At 43.9% G+C, this 23,489-nt stretch overlaps 1 protein-coding gene across 2 annotated transcripts; it reads left to right on the top strand.

Moving 5' to 3' along the window:
• Positions 1-3,918: 3,918 nt before the first annotated feature.
• On the top strand, positions 3,919-21,760 carry Zcchc10 (zinc finger CCHC-type containing 10). 2 transcript variants are annotated; one of them, XR_009584451.1, is made up of 5 exons: positions 3,919-4,072; positions 8,748-8,906; positions 12,969-13,010; positions 14,155-14,534; positions 20,903-21,760. XR_009584451.1 is itself a non-coding variant. In XM_021637345.2 (4 exons), exons 1-4 carry the CDS (start codon positions 4,032-4,034, stop codon positions 14,417-14,419), a joined length of 507 nt encoding a protein of 168 aa, XP_021493020.1. In that variant the 5' UTR covers positions 3,919-4,031; the 3' UTR covers positions 14,420-15,116. The 2 variants fall into 2 exon arrangements, 1 of the variants encoding a protein (XP_021493020.1); XM_021637345.2 differs by lacking the exon at positions 20,903-21,760 and having other exon boundaries at positions 14,155-15,116.
• Positions 21,761-23,489: the final 1,729 nt, after the last annotated feature.

The raw sequence follows: 23,489 nt of genomic DNA, 5'->3' as shown, positions 1-23,489 counted from the left end.
CATTTTGAGTTTACTTAAGATCTTTAAAAATCTCCAATGTTAGGGCCTGGAGAGACGGCTGAGCTGTCAAGAGCACTGACTGTTCTTCCAAAGAACCCAAGTTCAAATCCCAGTACCCACATGACAGCTCACACCTGCCTATAACTCCAAGATCAGACACTCACACAGATATACATGCAGGTATAACATCAATGCACATAAATGAACTTTTTAAAAACTTCCGATGTTTCAGTAATGTCAAACAATAAAAAAAAAATCCTTTCTATGTCCAAATATAGAAAAAAAATTGAAAACATTCAAACAAAATTCAGGCAAAGAAACAAAAAAAAATGGAGCTGGAGAAATGACTCAGAAGTTAAGATCACTGCTTGTTCTTCCAGAGGTCCTGAGTTCAATTCCAGTAACCACATGGTGGCTTACAACCATCTATAATGAGATCTGGCATTTAGGTGTACATGAACATCATATACATAATAAAATAAATAAAGAAGAAACAAAAAAAATCTAAATTTTGGGCCAGTTGTGCCATCCCATGATTGAACAGCAAAGCCAGGTCCGCCATTGGTGGAATTCAGTTGTTGTACTGGATCAGTGGACCCTTACCACAAAGAGTTGATGAACATCACGAAGCCAGAGAACTCTTTGGCTAGGAACCGGCCTTTCACCCACAACTTCTCAGTCTGTAAACTCACATTCAAAGCCTACGTTCAGTGTGCCAACACTGTGCTCAGAAACTCATAGGGTCTTCCAGAAACTTCTCAGTATTAGGAAAAGTTATATAACTTGTAGGGACTGCAAACTTAAAATGCAGTGTTTCTTTCAGTGATGGTGCATTCCTTTAATCCCAGCACTTGGGATGCAAAGCCCGCTACACACACACACAGAAATCCTGTCTTGAAAAATGAAAAAGAAAAGAAAAGAAAAGAAAAGTGAGAATGTTGAGCTTGTGATGGTGGTACATGCTTTAATCCCAGCACTCAGGAGGCAGAGGCAGAGGCAGGCAGATCATTGTGCATTCGAGGCCAACTTGGTCTACAAAGTGAGTTTCAGGGTAGCCAGGGCTACCAAGAAGAGATTCTGTCTCAAAAACAAAAACAAAACAGCTAAAACAAAAACAAAACAGAGAATGTGGGGAAGAAGGTAGCAGAACATTAAAAACAGGCCTTGTTACTGCTCAACTTTCATCGTAACCATGAGAGTGTGTAAGGCCAGAAATGCAACTACCTGCACCCCAGGCCTTTCTGTCCTTTTTCTGTTTTTATTAAGGCATCCTATAAAACCAGAATGCATGTTAGGAGGCCATCCCGGAATAAAGGAACAGTCTGTTTTAAGCCTAGTTAAGTATTCACTCATGCCAGGTAGAAATCATCTGTAGCTTCTTCATGAGATTTTAATTTTTGTCAGCAGTATTTTCAAAATCTTAGTGTCCAAAATTCAGCCTGGTTCTTCTGGGAATACATATAATCATTGTATTTGAATGTATGTCTGGTTAACCTCTATCCTGAGCTGTCCAGGAGGGTTCTTCATTAATTCTCCTAGACTTTCCAAAGGGCACAGCCCAAATATTGCAAGAAATAACATTTGCCTCCCCCTTCCCATTTATTATACCCCATCTGTCTCTTGCATTCTGATACTTTTTATAATAGATATCCCTTAAAATTGGCTAACAAGGAGGGGCTAGATGTTTCAGTGGGTAAAGTTGCTTGCAGCCAAGATGGAAAACCAGAGTTTAATCTCTGGGACTCCTGATGTAGAAGGAGAGTACTCTGACATTCACACAAGTGGCAAGGGACACTTGTGCCCACATACATACATATACAATAAATACATAAATAGTTTTTAGAAATTAGCTATTAAGAGCAGGGTGTGGCGGCACATGCCAATCCCAGCACTGAAGAGGCAGAGGTAGGCAGAACCTGTATGATTTTGAGGCTAAAGTTACCTACATAGTGAGTTCCAGGATAGCTAACCCTACATAATTAGACCCTGTCTCAAAAAACAACAAGTCTTAATCTTATTGTTTTAGTTAGGGTTTATATTGCGATGGAGAGACACAATGACCAGAGCAAATCTTATAAAGGAAAACACTTAATTGGGGCTGGCTTACAGTTTCAGAGGTTTTATACATTATCATCACAGCGGGAAGCATGGCAGCACGCAGGCAGACATGGTGCTGCGGAGCCAAGAGTTCTACATTTAGCTCCACAGGCAGCAGAAGAAGGAAACTTGCCACACTATACCTAGCTTGAGCATATGAGACTTCAAAGCCCACCTCCACAGTGACACACTTCCTCCAGCAAGGCCACACCTTCTAACAGTGCCACTCAGGGCCAAGTTTTCAAACACAAGCGTCTTGGGGGACCATGTCTTTTCTTTTTTTCTTTTTGGTTTTTTGAAACAGGGTTCCTCTGTGTAGCCTGGGTTGTCCTGGATTCACTTTGTAGACCAGGCTGGCCTCAAAACTCTCAGAGATCTGCTTGCCTCTGCCTCCCTGAATGCTAAGATTACAGGCTACCACACCCGGCTTGTGGGACGTTTCTTTTCAAACCACCACAACTATTTTTCAGGAAACTTGAAAATTATTTCTTCTTGTGTATGTGTTGCTAAGAGGATGAAGCCATGGCTTTACACAGACTGGGTAACAATTCTACCACTGAGCTACATCTGAAGCCCCCAAACTTTGACTCAATTATTTCATCTTGAGGGAAGGTTACAAAGGCAAAAGGGCAGATAGGAGGGGGTAGGGATATGAGCAAGACTGGGGTACATGATGTGAAACCCACAACGAATTAAAAGTTAAAACAAGCAAGCAAGCAATTCATCTAGGAAAACAAATGCCTCCAAGCAATGACTCTAATATAGGGTAAAGGAAGAAATAATGAAGAGAGATTTGGTTTTGTAGATATGAAAATAGACTTTAAAATCATTAAAATAGTGACACAGTGATGAAGGCAGCAGGATTCTAAGGTCATTTTTCGTTTGCTTAAAAAAACAAAACAAAACACTTTGTGTTAATACAAAGTCTCATGTAAGACCAGGCTGGCCTCAGATTTGCCCAGGCTTGCCTTGAACTCCTACTGCTCTTTCTTCTACATCTGAGTCCTGGGATTAGAGACTTGTGCTGCTATGTATCACTGAGGAGTTAGGCCAATCTGAGCTAAGTTTCTGGCCAGCCTGGAAAATTAAAGACTATCTTTAAAGTCGTCATCATCATCATCATCATCATCATCATCAAAAATTAGGGGCTGGAGAGATGGCTCAGTGGTTAAGAGCAGAGCACTGGCTTGCTCTTCCAAAGGACCTGGGTTCAATTCCCAGCACATGGAAGTTCACAACTGTCTGTAATTCCAGTTCTAGGTGATCTGACACCCTCACACAGACATACATGCAGGCAGAACACCAATGTACATTAAAATCTAATGAATAACAGTGAGACATTTGCTGGTCCAAACAGATCTTCGTAAAAAAGAAAAAACAAACAAAAAACCGAAAACCAGAATGATCCAGTCATGATGATGCACACCTGTAATTTCTTGTCAGTTTTTGTTTGTTTTTCAAAACAGGGTTTCTGTGTGCAACCCTGGCTTCCCTGGAACTCTGTAGACAAAGTTGGCCCTGAAGTCACAGAAAGTGTTAGGATTAAAGGTGTTTGGGCTACCAAAGCCTGGCTTTTTTGTTTTTTTGTTTTCTGAGCTAGGGGGCTTACTTTTTCCCAGGTGGGCCTTTGGACACAGCAATTCTCCTGCTTCAGCCTCGAGCACGCTTAAAGTACAGGTGTTTTGAACATTACACAATTCCACGCCATAGACTACAGATCCCTCCTTCGAGAATACTGCTTGATGGTCAAGGCCCTGCTCACACAGACCACCACAAGACATTAGAGGCAACACACCAGCCAGCGGCCACCAATCGCGTCGGTTGGTTTGAGCCAGTCTGGCCCCGCCCAGGGCCGCGGAGGTCTTTAAGGTCCCGCCTACCCTTCGGAGTTTCCCAAAAGCCCGTGCGTGGCATCGAGTTCCGACTGTTCCAAGATGGCGACTCCCATGCATCGGCTCATAGCTCGGAGACTAGCGTAAGTGAATCGGCCGGTGGGGGGCGGGGGGAGCGGGGGGAGCGGTCTGCGGGTAGGGCTTGCGGCGTGCAGACGCCGGTCGGCTGGTAGTGAGCGGGCGCGGGCTGCGGGACTGAGCGGGATCTGAAGAGAGTCCGAAATGAATCCGAGAGTTGGTCGCTGGGTGGTTTATTTCCCTCTGTCCGTTCCATATGTTTTCAAGGATAGCCTAGAAGCATGCCCACACCTTCCCTCCCGAGGACCCAAACTTTTCCCTCTGCTGCGTTCTCCGTCTCCTTCTTACCGCTTTTCCTAGAAACAAGCCGGTCTGCAATGCCTTTTCTTTTCCTATCTACTGCCTCACTTCCTGCGGTTCTCTCCTTCAGTAAATATTTCTTTTAGTTCAGTCTACAACTCCGGGCGGGAGTGTCAAGTGTGAAGACAGTTGTGTTCAAGACACGCAGCTTACAGTCTAGTTGTGGAACCTGTTGATAACTCTGAACAAGTACAGCTGGTGATTTAAAAGCTTTGTAGGACATGAACAGTGGTGTTCCTGGGAGGTGATGCTCCCAGCACTCTGGAGGCAGAGGCAGGTGGATCTCTTGACTTTGAGGCCAGCCTGGCCTTCAGAGTTCCAGTACAGCCTGGGCTCTTATTGAGAAACCCTGTTTCGAAAAGCAAAACAAACAAAATTAAGCTTTGTAGGAAGTAAGAGACTGTGATGAGGAAAGGGCCGCTTCAAGTTAGACTAGAAATGCATCCCTGGAGGAGCGACATTTGAAGACAGGCTGAACGCCATAAAAAGGACGCAGTCACCAGGGGATTTGGGAAAAGATAGACAGCGGTATAATTGCTTTGAGGCTGTTAGAATTTTTTTATTCTTTATTTTTGGAGGGAGGGAGGAAGGGTTCGAGACAGGGTTTCTCTGTGTAGCCCTGGCTGTCCTGGACCGACTGTAGACCAGGCTGGCCTCTGCCTCCTGTGTGCTGAGATTAGAGGCATATGCCATCATGCCCCATTTAAATAAATAATTTTAATGTTTCTTTTTTTTTCCTCTTGAACCCCAGTAACTACCAGATGTGGTGGCAGATGCCTTTAGTTACAGCACTGGGGAAGCAGAAGTAGGTGGATCACTGAGTTCAAGGCCAGCCTGGAGTACATAGCAAGTTCCAGACCACCCAAGATTGTATTGGGAGACTTTGTCTCCAAAAACAAAAAACCAACTCATAACTACCCATTTAGTGGTGTAAGCTACTTAGGGGGCTGAGACAGGATACTTGAACCTATGGATTTGAGTCCCGCCTTGGCAACATAATAAGACCTCATCTTAAAAACAAAACCCTCTAGGGATGCTATAACCCACCCTCTGTGTGGCCATGTGACATGGCATGTTTCTCAAACCTGTCAAAGTTATGTGAAACTGAAAGGAGAATACTGTTTATGGATCTCATACCTGCATGTTTCTAACTTCCTTGCTTCTCACCTAAGCTATGGTTTATTAGCCAGTCATGGTGGCTCTCACACGTTTAATCCCAGCACTTGGGAAGTAGAGACAGGAGGATCTCTGAGTCATCCTGGTCTACCAAGTGAGTTTCAAGATAGCCAGTGCTGACAGAGAAACCCTGTCTTGGAAAACAAACAAAAACAGTGGAGTGTTGGGCCAGATGTGGTGGAGTATGCTTTTAATCCCAGCCCTCAGGAGGCAGAAGCAGGTGGAAGCCCCTGGGAGTCAGCAGAGGGTGTCAGATCATTGGAACTGGAGTTATAGATGGTTGTAAACCACCATATAAAATCTGGGAGACAAACCATTGCTCCTTTGCAAGAGCAACAAATGATCTTTTCTGTTGGACCATTTCTCCAGCTCTAGGTGTGCCTGGTGTTGAACTGCAGCTTGTCGTCAAGTCAGGAATAGAATTTTTTATTTGTGGTGCCTTGGTTCTCAAAAAGAGTTTTGGAAGTATTCAGATTGCAAATGCTTGTATTTGGAATGTTCAATCTGTATTGCAGAAGAATCGTACCCACATCAGTAGGCACAAGGTTATGTATTTATTTATAATTTTGGAAGCTCAAGGACTATTTTATTAAAGCTTACAATTAAAAACCCAGCACAGGCAATCAGTACATCTCAACAGCTGCCCGGAAAAAGAGAAAGCTGTGCTTTTTGAGGTAGGGATGGAGGTCTGTAAGTAACGTCTTGACAGATGAGCAGCCGCATGGCAATGGAGCGGAGCTTCAGATAAAGAGTGAAGAAGCCCAAAGTGTCAGGGAGTGGGCTAAGGAAAGAGATGAAAAGAAGAAAAGTAAGCCTGGGTGGGGTCTGGGGGGTGAGGGAGCTGGCGAGACATTCAGTAGTTAAGAGCACTGGCTGCTCTTCCATAGGACCCAGGTTCAATACCCAGCACCCACGCGCTAGCTCACAACTGTTTGTTAACTCGAGTTCCAGGATCTCTGTTGCCCTTTTCCATCCTCATTGGGCACACTCATGGTGTACAGACATATATGAGCACCAAACAGTCATACATATAAAAGAAAGCGAATACATTTTAAAGGAAAAAGTTGTACTTTGAGTAGTTCATCAAAGCAGGCAGGCTCAACACAACTACGTGGTGGCAGCTTTCTTTATCACTGTATTTACTTAAGTCTTACTTCCTGGCCTGAAATACTAATTTCTCAAATTAGAATTAATTTTTGAATGGATGCTAAAAATTTATTGTTATCTATAGTTGTACAGTCTGGCCTAGAAGGCAGAAGTTAATGAATTAAAAAACAAATTACGTTCTCGTTCCCATCACAAAAAGATTATTCTTAGCTGGGAGTGGTGGAGCACATCTTTAATACCAGCACTCTGAAAAAAAAAAAATACTAGCACTCTGGGAGGCAGAGGCTGTTCGTTCTCTGTGAGTTTGAGGCCAGTATACAAGTTCCAGGACAGCCAGGGAACCCTGACTTGAAAAACCAAAATAATAAATACATAATTTTTTTCCTTGAGATTGTCTATGTACTACATTCCTGCAGGCCCCCTCGGAGGACAGGATGGAATGCCTTGGACTGGACTGCTGCCACAGTGCTGGGAGCCACCACGTGGCTGCTGGGAACTGAAACCAGGTCCTTTGCAAGAGCAGCTGGTGCTACCTCCTCCCCCAGACAGGGCTGTCCTGGGCTCAAACTCACAGAGATCCACCTGCCCCTGCCTACCAAGCGCTGGAATTAAAGGCATGTGCCACCACACCTGGCTGAGTCATTGTTCTTTACTGCTGAGCTATCTTCTGTTCTCTTTCTCTGTCTTTCCATTTGTCTTTTTTTTTTTTGAGATGGGGGGTTTTCTGTGTAGTCCTGGCCATCCTCTGAAACTCTGTAGACCAGGCTGGCCTAGTACTCATACCTGCAGAGATTCACCTGCATCTGCCTTCCAGGTGCTGGGATTAAAGGTGTCCACCGCCACCACCTGGCTTCCCGTCCTTTTGAAGAAGAGATTTATTTTATGTGTGTGGGTGTTTTGCCTGCGTACACAGATGCATGTGTGCACGTGTGTGCCTTGAGCCATCAGAGTCTAGAAGAGAACGTTGGACACACAGTTGTATATGTGTGCTGAGAGCTGAGCCTGGTTCCAGCACAGGAGCAGTGAGTTCTCAACAACTGAGCCATCTCTCTAGCCCCAGTTCTCTCTCTTTTTTGTTTAGTTTAATTCAGTTTGAATTTTTTTCTAGACGGGATTTCTCTGTGTAGCCCTGACTGTCCTGGAACACGGCTATGTAGACCAGGCTGGCCTGTCTGCCTCCCGAGTGCTGGGATTAAAGGGGTGTACCACCACTTCCCTGCTCCAAGGCCTCCCTGTTAAAAAAGTACATGAAGAAGCCAGGCTTTGGTGGTGCACTCTTTAATCCCAGCACTTGGGAGGCAGAGGCAGGCGGGTCTCTTCAAGTGTGAGTTTGAGGCCAGCCTGGTCTACAGAGTGAGTTTCCAGGACAGCCAGGGTTACACAGAGAAGAAACCCTGTCTCAAAAAACCAAACCAACCAACCAAAATTACATAGTGTGTGTGTGTATGTTCGCGCCTGTTCACGCACGCGAGTACGTAGGAATGAGGTCAGAGGACAGTTTGCTGGGGTCAGTTCTCTGCTCCTTCTGCCACACAGACCCAGCATTCAACTCAGATCTTTGGCCTTACAACAAGCACCCTTACCCACCCAGCCATCCCCCAGACTTAGTGTTTCAGTGGGTGAGGGGTCTAGCTCAGTGGCAGAGCCTCTCGCTTCACACTCGGGAAGGAGACCCTAATATGGTATTACAACAAATAAGGTAAAATAAAAATCTTTATCCTTTGCATTCTGAGCTAAAAATGTTGGACTGAATACATCATTACTGGAATGGAAAAACTTAAAATTTTTGTTTTTATATGTTTGTTTTGCTTTGTTGAGACACGGTCTATCGCTTTATAGCACAGGCTAGCTTTGAACTCAGGTCTGTCCTATTTTAGCTGGAAAGTGGAAGGTTATAAGCATGAAGCACATGCTGGGCTGAGAAGAGCCGAGACTTTACTCCATCCACTGAACCTCATGTCGCGTGCATTGATTCACTTAACTATGCTATTTTTGTGTCCATTAGAGCAAACATCACTTGACACTCTCTGCTCCTTCAAATCAGAAAGTGTCACAATACAAAACTTCTAAGACTTGTATTCTCTTTTTTCTTTGTAGTGAAGCCAATAAGCAACATGTAAGATGTCAGAAATGCTTGGAATTTGGACATTGGACTTACGAATGCAAAGGGAAAAGAAAGTACCTACACAGGCCTTCAAGAACAGCAGAGCTGAAAAAGGCTCTAAAAGAAAAAGAAAACAGATTATTGCAGCAAAGGTAGGCTTACATGTGGTATCCAGAGGAACTTAGAAAAATATTTACAGACTTGATTATGGGGATATTTTTGTTTATTTTGAGTTTTGGAGACTTTCTCATTGTGTGGCTCTGGCTGTTCTCAAATTTGCAGTCCTCCTGTGTCAACTGGGTGCTGGGATTACAGGTGTTCACACCACATCCAGCTTAAGTAGTAATGGCTGATTTTTAATGAATGGTTACTAAGTATCAGGCCCTGGATGCCCTTTAGCAGTGTCAGCATATTTAAACCTCTTGCTTGTAATGTAGCTATTATTAACCTACTTGTGTGCTCACACATATGAGCATGTACACACACAAAAATATGAGTTAAATTTTAATTTTGTTTTATTTTGTTTCTCTTTGTAACCCTGGCTGGCCCTGAACTCACAGAGATCCACCTTCTTCTGCCTGCTGAGTGCTGGGATTAAAGGCTTGTGCCACCATTGCCCAGCTCAGAAGCAGATTTGTTTTGTTTTTCTTTGTTTTTTCTTCAAGACAGGTTTTCTCTGTGTATTCCTGGGTATCCTGGAACTCACTCTTGTTGAACAGGCTGGCCTTAACTCACAAAGATCTGCCTTCCTCTGACTGCTGGAATTAGTGTGTGTCACCTTCGCCTGGCTTTCAGGGACAGTTTTTAACAGTTTTTTTCCAAAGACAGGTGGAAGAGCTAACAAATTTGACACAGATGAAGACAGAACAAACCAGAAAATGAGGAGTTAGAGGATTAGAGCAGATTACTAGAGTTAGTTTGAGGCCAGGCAGAGCTATTCAGTGAGAAACTGAGAGAAACCAGATGGAATCACTTAACTTGGAGAGGCACTGAGCCAGAACAGCTGAGTTGAATCAGCCAGCCAAAGTTAAAAAAAAAAAAAAGCCTAGAAATGCTGGGTGTGGTGGCACACATCTATGATTCCAGCACTCAGAGAGGCAGAGGCAGGTGGATCTCTGAGTTTGAGGCCAGCCTGGTCTATAAAGTGATCCAGGACAGCCAAAGCTACACAGAGAAACCCTGTCTCAAACAAACAAACAAAAAGAAAAAAACTAGAAAGAGTGAGTTTATTCAACAGTAGAGGCGAACACATTCTAAGAATAGGTTAGATTGTATGGAGGTTAGAAGCTTCCAGGACTAGGCCTAGGTTACCAGATGGAGTCAGTAAGCCTCTGAGACAGGTGACTTTTATTACCACAGGTGAATAAAAGTTACTTTTACAATGATCCCATCTTCTTTTTTTTTAAGACATGGATGTTTATTAATTATGTATACATTATTCTGTCTGCATGTATTCTGTCTGTATATTCACACCAGAAGAAAGCACCACATCTCTATAGATCTCCATGTGGTTGCTGGGAATTGAACTCAGGTCCTCTGGAAGAGCAGACAGTGCTTTTAACCTCAGAGCCATCCCTTCAGCCCACAGTACTAGCACTTGGAAGGCAGAGGAAGATGGGTCTCTGAATTTGAGGCCAGACAGTGTTATGTAGTGAGACCCTATTTTCAAAAAAAGTCCCACTCTCAAAATGACAACACCTTATGAAATCAAGAATCTTTTGGATAGCAGAGAAAAGCACTAAATCAAGTGAAGAAAAAGCAGCCTACAGACTGGTCAGGATCTTTGCCAGCCATCCTTGACAAAGTATTGATAGCTAGAGTATACAAAGAACTAAAAACATTAAACAGGGAAACAGCCCAATTTTAAAATTTGAACTAAGGAATTTAATAGTTACAAAAAATACAAATGGCTAATAAATATTTTTTTTTAAGTGTTCCATCAGGGAACTGCAAATTCAAAAGGCATTTGAGCTGAGTGGACGTGGTGTATAATCCCAGCACTCAGGGAAGCAGAGGCAGGCAGATCATTGTGATTTTGAGGCCAGCCTGGTCTACAAAGCCAGTCCAGAAAAAACTAGTTGGATATTCAGTCTTATCCCATCAGAATGGCCACAGTAAAGATGGAATCAGGAAATCCACAGGAAATGGATGGGAATTCACTGGAAGATGTTATAGGAAGTGAGATAACCCAAACTCAGACGAACACTGTTCTCTCTCAGGAAGCCTAGCTTCCAGTTTTTATGTTTGTGTGTTAGTGCGGGCATGAATAGGTATAGACACTGGGACACTAGAAGGTGAGCAAAAGAGGCTTTAAAAGGATTGAGCTAGATGAGATAAAGCACATGAGGCATCAAAGTAGAAAGCCATAGTGGGATGGGAGTGAAAGAGGAAAACAAGAAGTGAAGCAGCAGCAGGCAGAAAGACACAAAAAAACACAAGTGTTTCGTGTTAGGCTAAGGATGGAGCCAAGTGGCGGAATGCTTGCTTAGCATGCATGAGCGACACTCCCTTCAGCACAACATATATTTTGTATATGTATGTATTTATATGTGTGTATGTATATATATATATATATAATAATTGTGTGGCTTTTCTGTATCAAAACTTTGTCTTTTTGGGTTAGTCATGTTTCTCGGAAGTGTATCTAAAAATTAAAATTAGAAACTGAGTTAATATTAAACTTTGCCAACTTATAACAAGTATTTACTCAGCCAATATGATAGCTCACACCTTTAATCTCAGCATTCAGGAGGCAGAAGCAGATAGATATCTATGATTTCCAGGTCACCTGGTCTGCATAACTAAATCCATTTTAGCCCGAACTATGTAGTCAGACCCTGTCTGAAATAGTTAATCATTCAGCTCTGCCAGGTGATGATTTCTAGGCACCAAGAACAGTCTAATATTTGATACACCACTGAAGGCTTTTCTGTAGTGTAGCTGCTCACAGAACAAGGCAGTGCCTGCCCCCAGCTAATAAATCACCGTCTGTTATACCAAAGGAAATGGAAGTGCACACAGCTCTGATGTGATGTGAGCTCTGGCCAGCTTTGAACTGAATTTCTCATGAGACTGGTTAGGGGGGCCTGTGGTGGTTCTGTGTGTGGTGAACATGGCTGTGGCAGGATCAAGCCTACTTTCCTTGAACAGAAACTCATTTTGAAAATATTGAAAGCACAGGCCCAGAGTAGAACTTGGGCTGAGATGTAGCTCAGTTTGTACAGTGCTTGCCTAGCATGCACAAGGCTCTGAGTGCGATCCATGACGCTGCATAAATGAAGGCAGAAGGGTCAAGAGGTCATCGTCATCTCAGCTGATAGCGGAGTTCAGGCCCAGCCTAGGCTACATGAGACCGAGTAGCAAAGAAGAAAAAGAAGAAATGTCTCTATTTAGAATTAATTTGAAAAAAGAAAAAAGTGAAAAGTTATGAGGTATAGAGTGCTTGTCCAGCAGGTCCCAGCCCTGGATTTGAACCTCCAAGTGTTAATGATAGGAGCAGCGATCCTGCAGTCTGAAAGCTTCATCAGTGTACAAATGGCAGAAATGTAGCTCACACTTGACTGCTCTTTATGGTGTTAGGGAACACAGTCTTGCAGTTTGGAGTTTGTGTGTGTGTTTTTATATAATATATATATATAAAATTTTGGAAGCTGTGCAGAAATTAAATCTGCTTTTGTAGCAGTATGAAATGGCTGTGTGTAATTCTTGGAACTCAGATTACAGCTATTGTATTTTTTTTTTTTTGCCATGCTTGTTTAGTAAGTAAAGTTCTAAACAAACAAACAAACAAACAAACAAAGGGAACAGGGGCTAGAGAGATGGCTCAGAGGTTAAGAGCACTGGCTCTTCTTTCCAAAGGTCCTGAGTTCAATTCCCAGCAACCATATGGTGGCTCACAACCATCTATAATGAGATCTGGTGCCCTCTTCTGGCCTGTAGGGGTACACACAGACTGAACATTGTATACATAATAAATAAATCTTAAAATAAAGGAAAAAAACGTATGTGTTCAGTCATCTTAACTACTAACTGGCTTTGCTTTGATGGTACAAGAGAGAAAATGTGTTGTTGAAGCACTAAGTCTAGCATGCGCTCTGAGTGAAACAAGAAATCCTGTGTCCTTGAGATAGTATAATGAACAGAACAGTTCCGAGGCTAGCAGGTTGTGTAGTCACACTTATTAATAGGAGCTTTTATTCCCCTTTCTCCTTTAGCATCGGAGAGACCAACGTAGAAAGGAAAACCAAGAAGAAGAGGTAGGTGTGCTTTTCGTGACACCCCCTGGGGGAGGGAGGGTGGGTGTGAAGCCTTGGTTTGCAACCCTTAATTATCATCGTATTGTCTAATCTTTTCTTATTCTGTGGAGTTTACTGGCTCCATTTTCCCCTTTCCTTTTTCTACAACATTCTAAAATTATTATACCTGAAAATACGAACTACCTTCTCCTGTCCTAACAATAAAATCTTGTTAAATTTTGTTAAAAATGGTCTAGTTAGTAAAGTGCTTGCCATGCACATATGTAAAAAGCTAGGTGAAGCAGGGGTTCCTGAAGTCCTGGCCCTGGGGAGGTAAGAGGGGAGGATCCCAGTGAATCACTGAGCATCCAACCGAGGTGAGTCAGGGAGCTCCAGGCGCAATGAGAGAACCTCTCCCTGAGAGAACTCCTGATGTTGAGCTCCGGTCTCCATTCACAAACATACATATCCACATCCTGGCGTGTACTTGTGTACGTACAAGCACCACATAAACAGACACAGAAATGAAAATAAAATGTTTCTGTTAAGTCCAGGCATAGCACTGGCTGACCTGGAATTGACTGTAGACCAGGCTGGCCTCAATCTCAGAGATCTGCCTGGCTTGTTTGGGTTCTTTTATTGGCTTTGGTTTTGCTTTTATTTACTTGTGTGTAGTGTTTCTGAGCTGCCGGATATGGGTACCAGGATCTGACTTCTATGACAGTCCTCTGACAGAACAATAAGGCTTCTAAATGCTGAGCCTTCTCCTTAGCCTTTGTTTTGTTTTCCTGAGACTAGATCTCACTCTGTAGGTCAGGCTGGCCTCAGATTCTTGGTGATGCTCCTGCTTCAGCGTCTCCAATGCTGGGGTTACAGCAGTAGACTAGCCTTGACTTTACTGTGTTGCTGAGGGTGACCTTGAACTCCTGATTACCGGCAGATGGCAGCATGCTCAGTATGACATAGTATGGGAGGTATACCTATGAACTCTGAGAGAGTTGCTGAAATGAGGGAGAGCTTGTAAAGTAAGGAGGCATGTGTTTCAGCAGTTAGGTAGTCCCAAACATTGGGCCTAGGGCTGTGTGCAGGAGCTCAGCAGGAGTGTCCTTAAGTGCTGTGTTGAATGTCAGCTTCCCATGTGTGTCCACTCTGTATAACTTTATAGGTCTAAGAGTGTCACAAGTTCCAGTACCTCTAGCAGTGACAGTTCGGCCAGTGAGTCTTCATCCGAGAGTGAGACATCTGCCTCATCCTCCTCAGAGGACAGTGACTCAGATGACAGCACCTCTAGCTCCTCCTCTTCAGCTTCCTCCTCCTCCTCCTCCTCTTCGGACTCCAGCTCCTCCTCCTCCAGCAGCAGCAGCAGCAGCAGCAGCAGCACAGAGAGCAGTTCTGATGATGAGCTGCCAAAGAAGAGGAAAAAAAAGTAGAGCTCTCTGTACACAGGGCCAATGGACCAAAAGCATTTGTGACTCACAGAGGGACTGAAAACATGCTCATGCAAGCAGCTTATATCTGGTCAGACTTGTTAGAATCCAGAACTTTGTAAGTATTCACCATTGTGTAGGATGTTAATAAAAGACTATATATAAAGATGTTTATTTTAGGAATGAATATTGGGTTTTTGCTGTTTTACTTTTTTTAAAGATGGGGGTCTCACTTTGTAGGTCTGGCTGGCCTGGAACTTGCTGTGTAGAGCAGGCTGGCCTTGATTTCACCGAGAAGTGCCTGCCTCTGCTTCTTCAAGTGCTGGAATTAAAGATATGTGGCACTGGGCTCAGCTTTTGTTGTTGACTTTTTTTTATATTTGAAATATATCTGTAGCATATAATCAAAGCTGAAAACCAGAAAATTTGTTTCAGAGATAAAGGTCATTTTTTTTTTTCTGCCTATGAAATGAATGCTTTATGTGGGTCTATGTTAAGGCGTGTTTGGGACAGGCTCTGAAGATTCTGCAGCAGAATATCAGGAAGTTTCTCGTGCTCTTTTGGCTGTGTTTATTATGTGAGATTTTACACATTGTTATTGTAAGTGTAGCTCTCTGTGCTCTATTTTTATGTTTGTATTCAGGAAATTCTGATTTTCCTATCCTGAATACATAAAATCTAATACAGTACATCAAAATGATGTTTCAGTTTTTGTGTTTGTTTCTTTGTTTTTATTTTTTTTTCTTTAAGATTTATTTGTTAATTGTATGTGTATATGCCTATGTGAGTTTGTGTGCACCACATTTGTGAGAGAGCTTGGAGAGGCCAGAAGAGGGCATTAGACCCCCCCTGTAGTAACAGACTACAGACTGTGGAAACTGCTATGTAGATGCTGGGAGTCAAGCCTGGGTCTTATGCAAGAGCAGCAAATGCTCATCATTGCTGAGCCATTCTCTGGTCCATGTAATGATTTGTTTACCATTCATTTCCTTCTGGTGTCCTGGACTGCTTCTTAGACCTGGCTGGGCTCTGGCTGGCTTCGAATTCACAGAGATCTACCTTCCTCTGCCTTCCTGAGTGCTAGGATTACAGGTGTGCCCTGCCTCACCTGGCTCCTTCTGGTTTCTTGATTCTTTTTTTTTTTTTTTTTTTTTTTTTGTCTGTGGAATTTTTGCACATTTACCAGTTGCTTTTTCTAAGACATTAGTTCTCTGTCAGGATATAAAGATTCAGCCTTAAATGAATCTTTGACGAATGGAACAACTGAGCATTTGTTCATTCAGGAGTGCAGAGAGTCCTGTGTACCAGTCCCTCCTGAGACCTGCACGTCACTAATGTGAGCAACCACACCTAGCTGTGACCCTAAATTTATGGGAGGGGGTGGGGATGTCCAAGACAAATGACCTCAGTTTGTATTTTTAGAAATTGGGAAAATAAAATTAAATCCCTGAATAAGCAAAAGAAAGCAAATAGTAAATATCAAATTTTAAAGTTGAGAACCAGGCTGTGGTGCTGCATGCCTGTAATATCAGCACAGAGACAGGTAGATCTCTAGGAGTTCAAAGCCAGCCTGGTCTTCAGAGTGAGTTCTCAGACAGCCAAGGCTACACAGAGAAAACCTATCTCAAAAAAACAAAAAAGAAAAGAAAAAAGAAAAAAATTAAGGCTGGGCATGATTTCGCACACCTTTGGTCCTAGCACTTGGGAGGCAGAGTTCAAGGCTAGCTAGGGCCAAATAGTGAGACCCGGTCTCAAAAAATGAATTAAATAAAAATCAGTAGTTAAGAGTGCTTTGAACGGTCATGAGGACTGGGGGTTCCGATCCTGGTACCCATATAACAAGCTGTTATACCTGTGTTCCTGCAAATACCTACAAGCCTGGCCGTGGGGGAGGGCACAGCCATCACGTGCTCCCAGGGGCCTGCTGGCTTCCAGCCTAGCTAAGATGCTGTCTCAGGTTCAGGAAGAAACCCTGCTTCAGAGGGAGAGCTGGAGGAGGACATTCTGGTCTCTGCACACACATACAGCAGGGAGTGTGCTAGGTAGTATGTCTAGCGTGCCCTGGATTCGCAGTCACCAACTGGTAAAGCAGACCTGTTATTCAGCACCCTGGAAAAGGAGGGTCAGAAGTTCAAGGTTATTTCTGGCTTTCAAGATCAGCCTCGGCCAGGTGGTGGTATTGCATCGGCCACTGCATCCCGTAGTTACTAGGGTCTCTCTGTGTAGCCTTGGCTGTTGTGTACTCACTTTGTAGACCAGGCTAGTCTCAGACTCAGAGATCCGCCTGCCTCTGCCTCCCTGAGTGCTGGCATTACAGGTATGCGCTACTGGGCCTGTCTCCAAAGATGCCCTTATGAGGTTAGTAAAAGAGATGAACACAGCTAAAATGCTCAGTAAAAAAAAAAAAAAGAGTAGTCACAAATTACCAGTATCAGGAAAAACTACAGACTGGGGAAATGATACTGTGAAAAGCTTTACTGGTTCTTAAATGACAGGACAAAATGGTTGGTTGTTTTGTTTTGTTTTTTTGTTTTTGAGAGAGAGAGAGAGTTACTCTGTGTAGCCTTTGCTGTCCTGGACTCTGCTTTGTACACCAGGCTGGGCTCAAACTCAGAGATCCACCCCGCCTCTGCCTCCTCGAGTGCTGGGATCACAGGCGTGCCCTACCTCGCCCGGCTGGTTTTCTTTTTGTTTTTGTTTTTGTCCTGGATGTCTTAGAACTTGTAGACCAGATTGACCTCTAACTCAGATCCGATTGCTTTTCCCTCCCAAGTGCTGGGATCAAAGGCATGTGCCACCATGCCGTAAAATTGTTTTTCTTATTAGAGGTCTGTCAGTATTATCTACTGCTGCCATCTGGAACTGATAGGCCCAGGGCTTCTCGTATTACCTGCTGTGATCTTAAGCTGATGGGAGCAAATGCTTCTCATTCCTCACTCCCCAAGTCGCTGGGACTACAGGTGTGTACCACTATGCTTGGCCCTAGAGAAATTCCTTGAAAGACAGTCCACTGAGACTCAGTAAAAAGCAAGCGGGTGCTAACCTATATTAAACTCAATGTGTAGTTTTAAAACCTTAACCACTGAGAGCTCCAATTATTAAATGCGGCTTTGGATGTTCAAGTTAGACACTTAATTATATATACTAAGAGGAAATAAACTTTGAACTGGGAGTAACCATGTACATAGGGTGTGCATCTACGTAGGGTGAAGATGTAGATAAGGAGATACATTGGACCAATGTAAAAGTTAGAGCCTTGTTCACAGGTAGGTTCCCAGCCCCTGTGGAATTGCTTAAAATCATTCCAAAGATATGAGAGAGAAACCGATGCCAAGGTGACTCCCTTCCAGGCTTAAGTTATCTTGTGTAATCCCTTCTCATAATTGAATCATCGCTAATCTATGTGACTAGACTGGGACAAAGGTCTCTTAAAACACTCTGACAGGGCGTGGTTCTGAATGTCTTTAATCCTAGCACCCAGGAGGAAGAGGTAGACGGATCTCTGTGTGTTCAAGCCCAGCCTGGTCTACAGAGTCCAGGAAAGTCAGGGTTATTACACAGAGAAACCCCATCTCAAAAAACCAAAAACCAAAAAGAACAAAAATGAAAAAAAAAAACAACTGCGTTTTCTGTTGATTCATTATTCTTCCTCGGATATTGTAGTAGACAGCCTATAAACTGGCCTTTGGTGACCCTGACGCTTCCCATCGTCTCCCACACCAAATGTGACTGACTTATGCAACCAATAGGATGTTGCAGAATGAGGTGTGACGATCATAAGACACTGAGCATTCTCATGGAGTATCCCGCCATGACAGTTTCTTCACAAAAGAAGAAAAGGCTGTTAACTCTTTCTTTCTCTCTTTCCTTCTAATGTTTTTGAGACAGGGTCTCATTATGTAACCCAGGCTACCCTTGAACTTACTTAGTCCAGGCTGTCCTTAGACTCCATCTTCCTGCCTCAGCCTACAAGTGTACACCACAGTAAGTTTCTGATGGACTCATTTGTTGGCCAGCAATGATGGCCATGTACTGATGCAGAGTTAATCATTAAATCATGTTGGATTGCAACAGCTAGAAAATACATATCCAAACATGTATGTATGATTATGGGCAGGCCAAGTCCAAAAGAGTGGTTTGTTTATATGTATGTTTTACAAGACAGGGTTTCTCTGTATAACCTTGGCTGTTTGGGCCCTTAACTCACAGAGATCTGCCTGCCTCTGCCTCCCAGAGGGCTGGGATTAAAGGCGTATGACACCATGCTTGGCCAATATATTTCTTATAATGTGTGCTGTAGCCCATCACTGTAGGTAACTGAAACTGCTTTTTACTTGTTTTTTAAGAATTGGTCCAATTAAAAAAAAAAAAAAAAAGATGGCTCAGAGGTTAAGAACACTGGCTGTTCTTCCAGAGATTCTGAGTTCAATTCCCAGCAACCGCACGGTGGCTCACAACCATCCATAGTGAGATCTGGTGCCCTCCTCTGGCTTGCAGGCACAAATGTAGACAGAATGATGTGTAAATTAATAAATAAATATTTTTATAAGTAAATATTTTTTTTAAAAATTGGTCCCATGGATCTACTGAAGATGACCTTGAACTTTTGATCCTTCTGCCTTTAACTCCTGAGCATTTAAGTACCTCCACCCCAGTCAATGCTATGGGTGGAAGGCAAGGTCGCCCCCACCCCCAAAATCAAGGCGAGTGCTTTCCAAACTGAGTTACATTCCCAAGCCCACGAGATTTTTTTTGACTAATTTTTATTTTATTGATCTTTCATCAACTTAAACTGAACTGCTTCGGTGTTTGCACAAAGAAAAAGGTAGAGAGAGAGGCTTTATCCTGTGTTACTAAACAATAGTATGGACTGTAGTCTCTTAGGATTTCTTTTCAGAGAGACTGCTCTCTGGACCAGGGAGTATATTGCCTGTAATTCCAGCAGTGGGGAGGTAGAGGCAGGAGGATCAGGAGTTCAAGACCACCCTTAGCAAGACTGGGGCCAGCATGAGCTTGCCTCAAAAACAAAATCAACTTGAAATAAACAGAAGTGGTAGGGCTGAATATACCCTGCCCTATCTACCCTACAACGCGCCGGTGGCACAACATCTGTAAATTATTACTGGGATTGTCTGCACTTTCACGGCCAGCCAAGGGGTATTTTACTTTTTATGTTTTTTTTTTTTTTTTTTTTTCATTAGCGTGCACATTATGTATGTGTATGTGAGCCCAGCTGCCCCAGTATGCTTACGGGAATCAGAACAATTTCCAAGAGTCGGTCTTCTTGTCCGGGCCTTACTGGGTTCCAGGGATGGAACTCAGGTCTCCAGGCTTGTGCACCTTCCCCCCATGAGCCCTTAGCTGGAAAATATGAGCCTATTCAGGCCATTCTCATCCAAACCACCACCCAGAGATTCCTGTAGCCCAGGCTGGCTTTAAACGTGTTATGTGGCAGGAGGTGAGCTCCTGCTCCACCTGCCTCTGCCTTCTGAGGGATGGCATGCAAGACTGCGCCACCATGTCCTGTTTGTGAATTTCATTTGTGGGAGCAGATTAAGCAACTCGTGTTCATCTTTGGCTTTGCCTTGTTTTGCGGTACTGGGGATCATACTGTGGGCCTTGGACATGCAATGGCCTCCCCTGCAATGGCTTCACCAGGGAGCTGCATCCGGGGATGCTGGCATCTCTCCTTTTTCTCTCCTGTTTTGACGTGTGTGGCTCAGCTGTATGAAGCGCTTCATCTCATTGTGAAACCAACTCCACCATCTCCAGGAACTCCACTGCCTCAAAGGAGCTTTCCATTTTGCAAAACTGAAACTCTGATCCTGTTTTTTGTTAGTTAGTTTGTTTGTTTGTTTGTTTTTTAATATCTCCCATCCCTGCCTTGTCTAATCTCTACAGTGGCCATTCTGCTTTCGGTTTCTGCAAATGTGCCTCCTCTTAGGACCTCAAATAAAGAGGTATACAGCAGTTGGTTATTCTGTGACAGGTTCATTTCGTTTAGCATAATGTCTTCACACTCCACTTGTGCCCAATCGGTGGCACAAGTCAGGTGTGCTTTAACCCTTTTAAGGTTAAATGATAGTGCGTTATATTATGTAACACACTTTGTTCATTCATTTACCCGGAGGGTTATTTCCGCTCTTTGGCTAGAGTAAATAATGTGAGATCTGAAGGTCTCAGGAGAACTACCCCAGCACTGTTTCTGAATACTAAATAATGGTGGAAATTAGCCTTTGCTGAAGTTGCGGTACACTCGCTGCAGGCTTATCTTCAGAGCCGGCCCGCCATGCACACAGCCTGCCTGCCTGCTTAGGCATAAAGGAGGCGGAGACTGGAGAGCCGGAAGCTGCATAATGAATGTGAGGCCAACTTGGGCTACGTAAGGCCTTGTCCCACAGAACCAAAGATTCTGTTTAGCTTCATGATTAAGGATCTCCCCCCCAATTTGTGAATATTTTAATCATTGTTTTTAATTACATGTAGGTGTGTGCATCCGTGCTGAAGCCCTGGAGCTGGAGTCGCAGAAGAGAATGAGCGGCCTGGTGTGGGTGCTGGGAACTGAGCCCACAGCTTCTGGAAGATCGGCAGTGCTCTAAACTAATCCTCCCCACCCCCCACATTCTTCTTGCTTGTTTGTTTTGGTCCTAGGGCTGAACATAGTGATGTGAATGCAAAGAAGACTATAAAATAGAATTATGTATCTACGTGGAAACATGCCAAATGCGGCTACATGTCCTCATCAGCCCCTTAGCGGCCATTTCCCTCCCGTGATTGTCCACTGATGGCTGGCTGGTTTATGTCTCATTGCTCTGGTACTTTGGAGGCTTCCTGTTTGTTTTATGTCTAGCCTACCGCTGACAGCGCAGGGTCAAGAACCTTTAACTGACTCCACGTTACTTCTAATCTCTGAGCCATCTCTCAGTCTCCTCCCGCCATCTCCCAAACTCCTCCTTGGAGTTGACCCCCTTTCCATGTAATAGGGGCCGATAAGAAGAGTCTAAGGGAACTGGAAACTTTTCTTTCAAGCAGGAGACACTCTCAGCCTTTTGTGTCCACCGATTAACAGTAGGTGCGTGGTGGTTTATTTTCGAATGTAAAACTGTTTCAAAAGTGAAATGCAGAAGTTGTGTATGCCCCCGTGAGTAACCGCTCACCCATGCCTCTGTAAGCAACGCTAAAATAAACTCATCAGGCCTCACACCTCCCCCCAAAAAGGGCCATGAGAGTCAGAGCGGGGACTGGTTGGGAAGAGAAGAGCAGATAGTGAGAGAGGAGGGGGAGGGGGACAAAGGAAGGGATGCGGTTGAATAGGATCCACATATATCCAGGAATGAAAAGGTCACAATGTGCCCATCACTGTGCGTAATTAATACATGCTAATAAAGATGATAGTGCTGGCCATGTAGCTTAGCTGTAGGGTGCTGGTGTAGCTACTGCGTCAACACGGATGGGGGCGGGAGGTGTACTCACCTGTAACCCAGCGTCCTGGAAGTGCATCAGGAGTTCAAGATCACCTTCAGCTACAGGGCGACTTTGAGCCTGAACTGCGCGAGCCCCTGTCTTGAAAGAAAGAACAATCTCGTTACAGTTCAAGATGTGGAATCATTTTTTTCTTTGTATGTGTGTGGTGAGCATATGTGTATTCGTGTTCCTGTGTACATGGGCACACATGTGCGGGTACACGTGGAGGCCAGAAGATGATGTTGAATGTTTCCTTTGAGCCCTGTTTACTGAGGCAGGATTGCTTGCCGAATGCAGAGCTCATCGATTCCAGCTAGTCTGACTAGCCAGTTTACCCTGGGATCTTCTGACCACCTCCAGCGCGTTGGAATTGCTGGCAGGCCACCATGCTCACCTGTTCTAAGATGTGCTCCGGGATCGAAATTCTGGTTCTTAAACGTGCGTGTGTGTGTGTGTGTGTGTGTGTGTGTGTGTGTGTGTGTGTCAATGCTTTCCCTGTTCACGTGGGTGGGATCTAGGGGTTAAACTTAGGTGGCCATGCTTTCTCAGCAAGCTTCTTTGCTCACTGAGCCATTTTGTTGGCATTCCTTTTCTTGTTTTTTTTTTTTTTGAGACAGGATCATGACATGTGACCCAGCTGGTCTCTTACTCTCTTAAGTACTCTAGGATGGCCACACACCGCAATCCTCCTGTCTCAGTCTCTTGAGTACTAGGATTATAGGCATGAATGAATGAATCACCTCCCTGACCTTAAAATTACTTTTGCTCTTAGGAAACATTTTCTTTGAATCATAATTAGTGACATGTTTTCACCTGATAAAACTACTTCATTTTAAGAAGTGGTAATGCTGAATCGCCAGGTTTAATTAGCAATCGTTTGTATTTATCAATACAGAGTTTATGGAACTGTTCATACTATAATTAGCTGCATAAAATCCTTGGTTTTTTTCCACTTGGCCTTTAAAAGTTTAAAATATTTTAAGTAGTTTCATGTATGTGTATGTATGTGATGTATGCACACATGTAATGTTAAGTCTTTGTGGCCAAAGGAAGGTATCACTTTCAGCCTTCTCACTTTGAGGCAGGGCCTCCTGTGGAGCCCGGACTTTGTTTTTGGTTTCCTGACTAGGCCTGTAACAGCTGAGCCTTCTCTGCTGCCCTGGAGTTCCTGTTTGTTATCTAAGCTGGCAGCCAGCATGCCCGAAGTCCTCTGATCTCCACATCACCTGTCTCCGTGCCAGGGTTACAGACCTTGGCGGTGCCACCCTTGGCTTGTACATGAGTGCTGGGATTGAGCTTCAGCTTTGTGACCACAAAGCAAGTGCTCCTGAGCCCTCTCTCCAGCTCCTGTCAATTGTTTTAGGCCCAAAGCGCAAGGTGACACACACCTGCCATTCTGCCACCAGTCGGAGGCAGGCCTGGAGTACATGATAAATGCCGCACCTTCCTGAGCTGCAGAATAAAGGCCTGTCTCAGAAAGAGGGGAACAGGACTGATTATACAATTCACTAGCATACACACGCACACAGGCTAAGTAAATAAAAAGTAATAAAAATAAATAATTTTGGGCCCTCGAAGTGACTCAGAAGCACTTGTTGGAAAGTCTGAC

This window comes from Meriones unguiculatus, chromosome 11, assembly GCF_030254825.1.
Source record: "Meriones unguiculatus strain TT.TT164.6M chromosome 11, Bangor_MerUng_6.1, whole genome shotgun sequence".
Taxonomy (NCBI): Eukaryota; Metazoa; Chordata; class Mammalia; order Rodentia; family Muridae; genus Meriones; species Meriones unguiculatus.
Note: the sequence above shows the minus strand (reverse complement) of the source record. Positions and strands in the feature narration are given on the sequence as shown.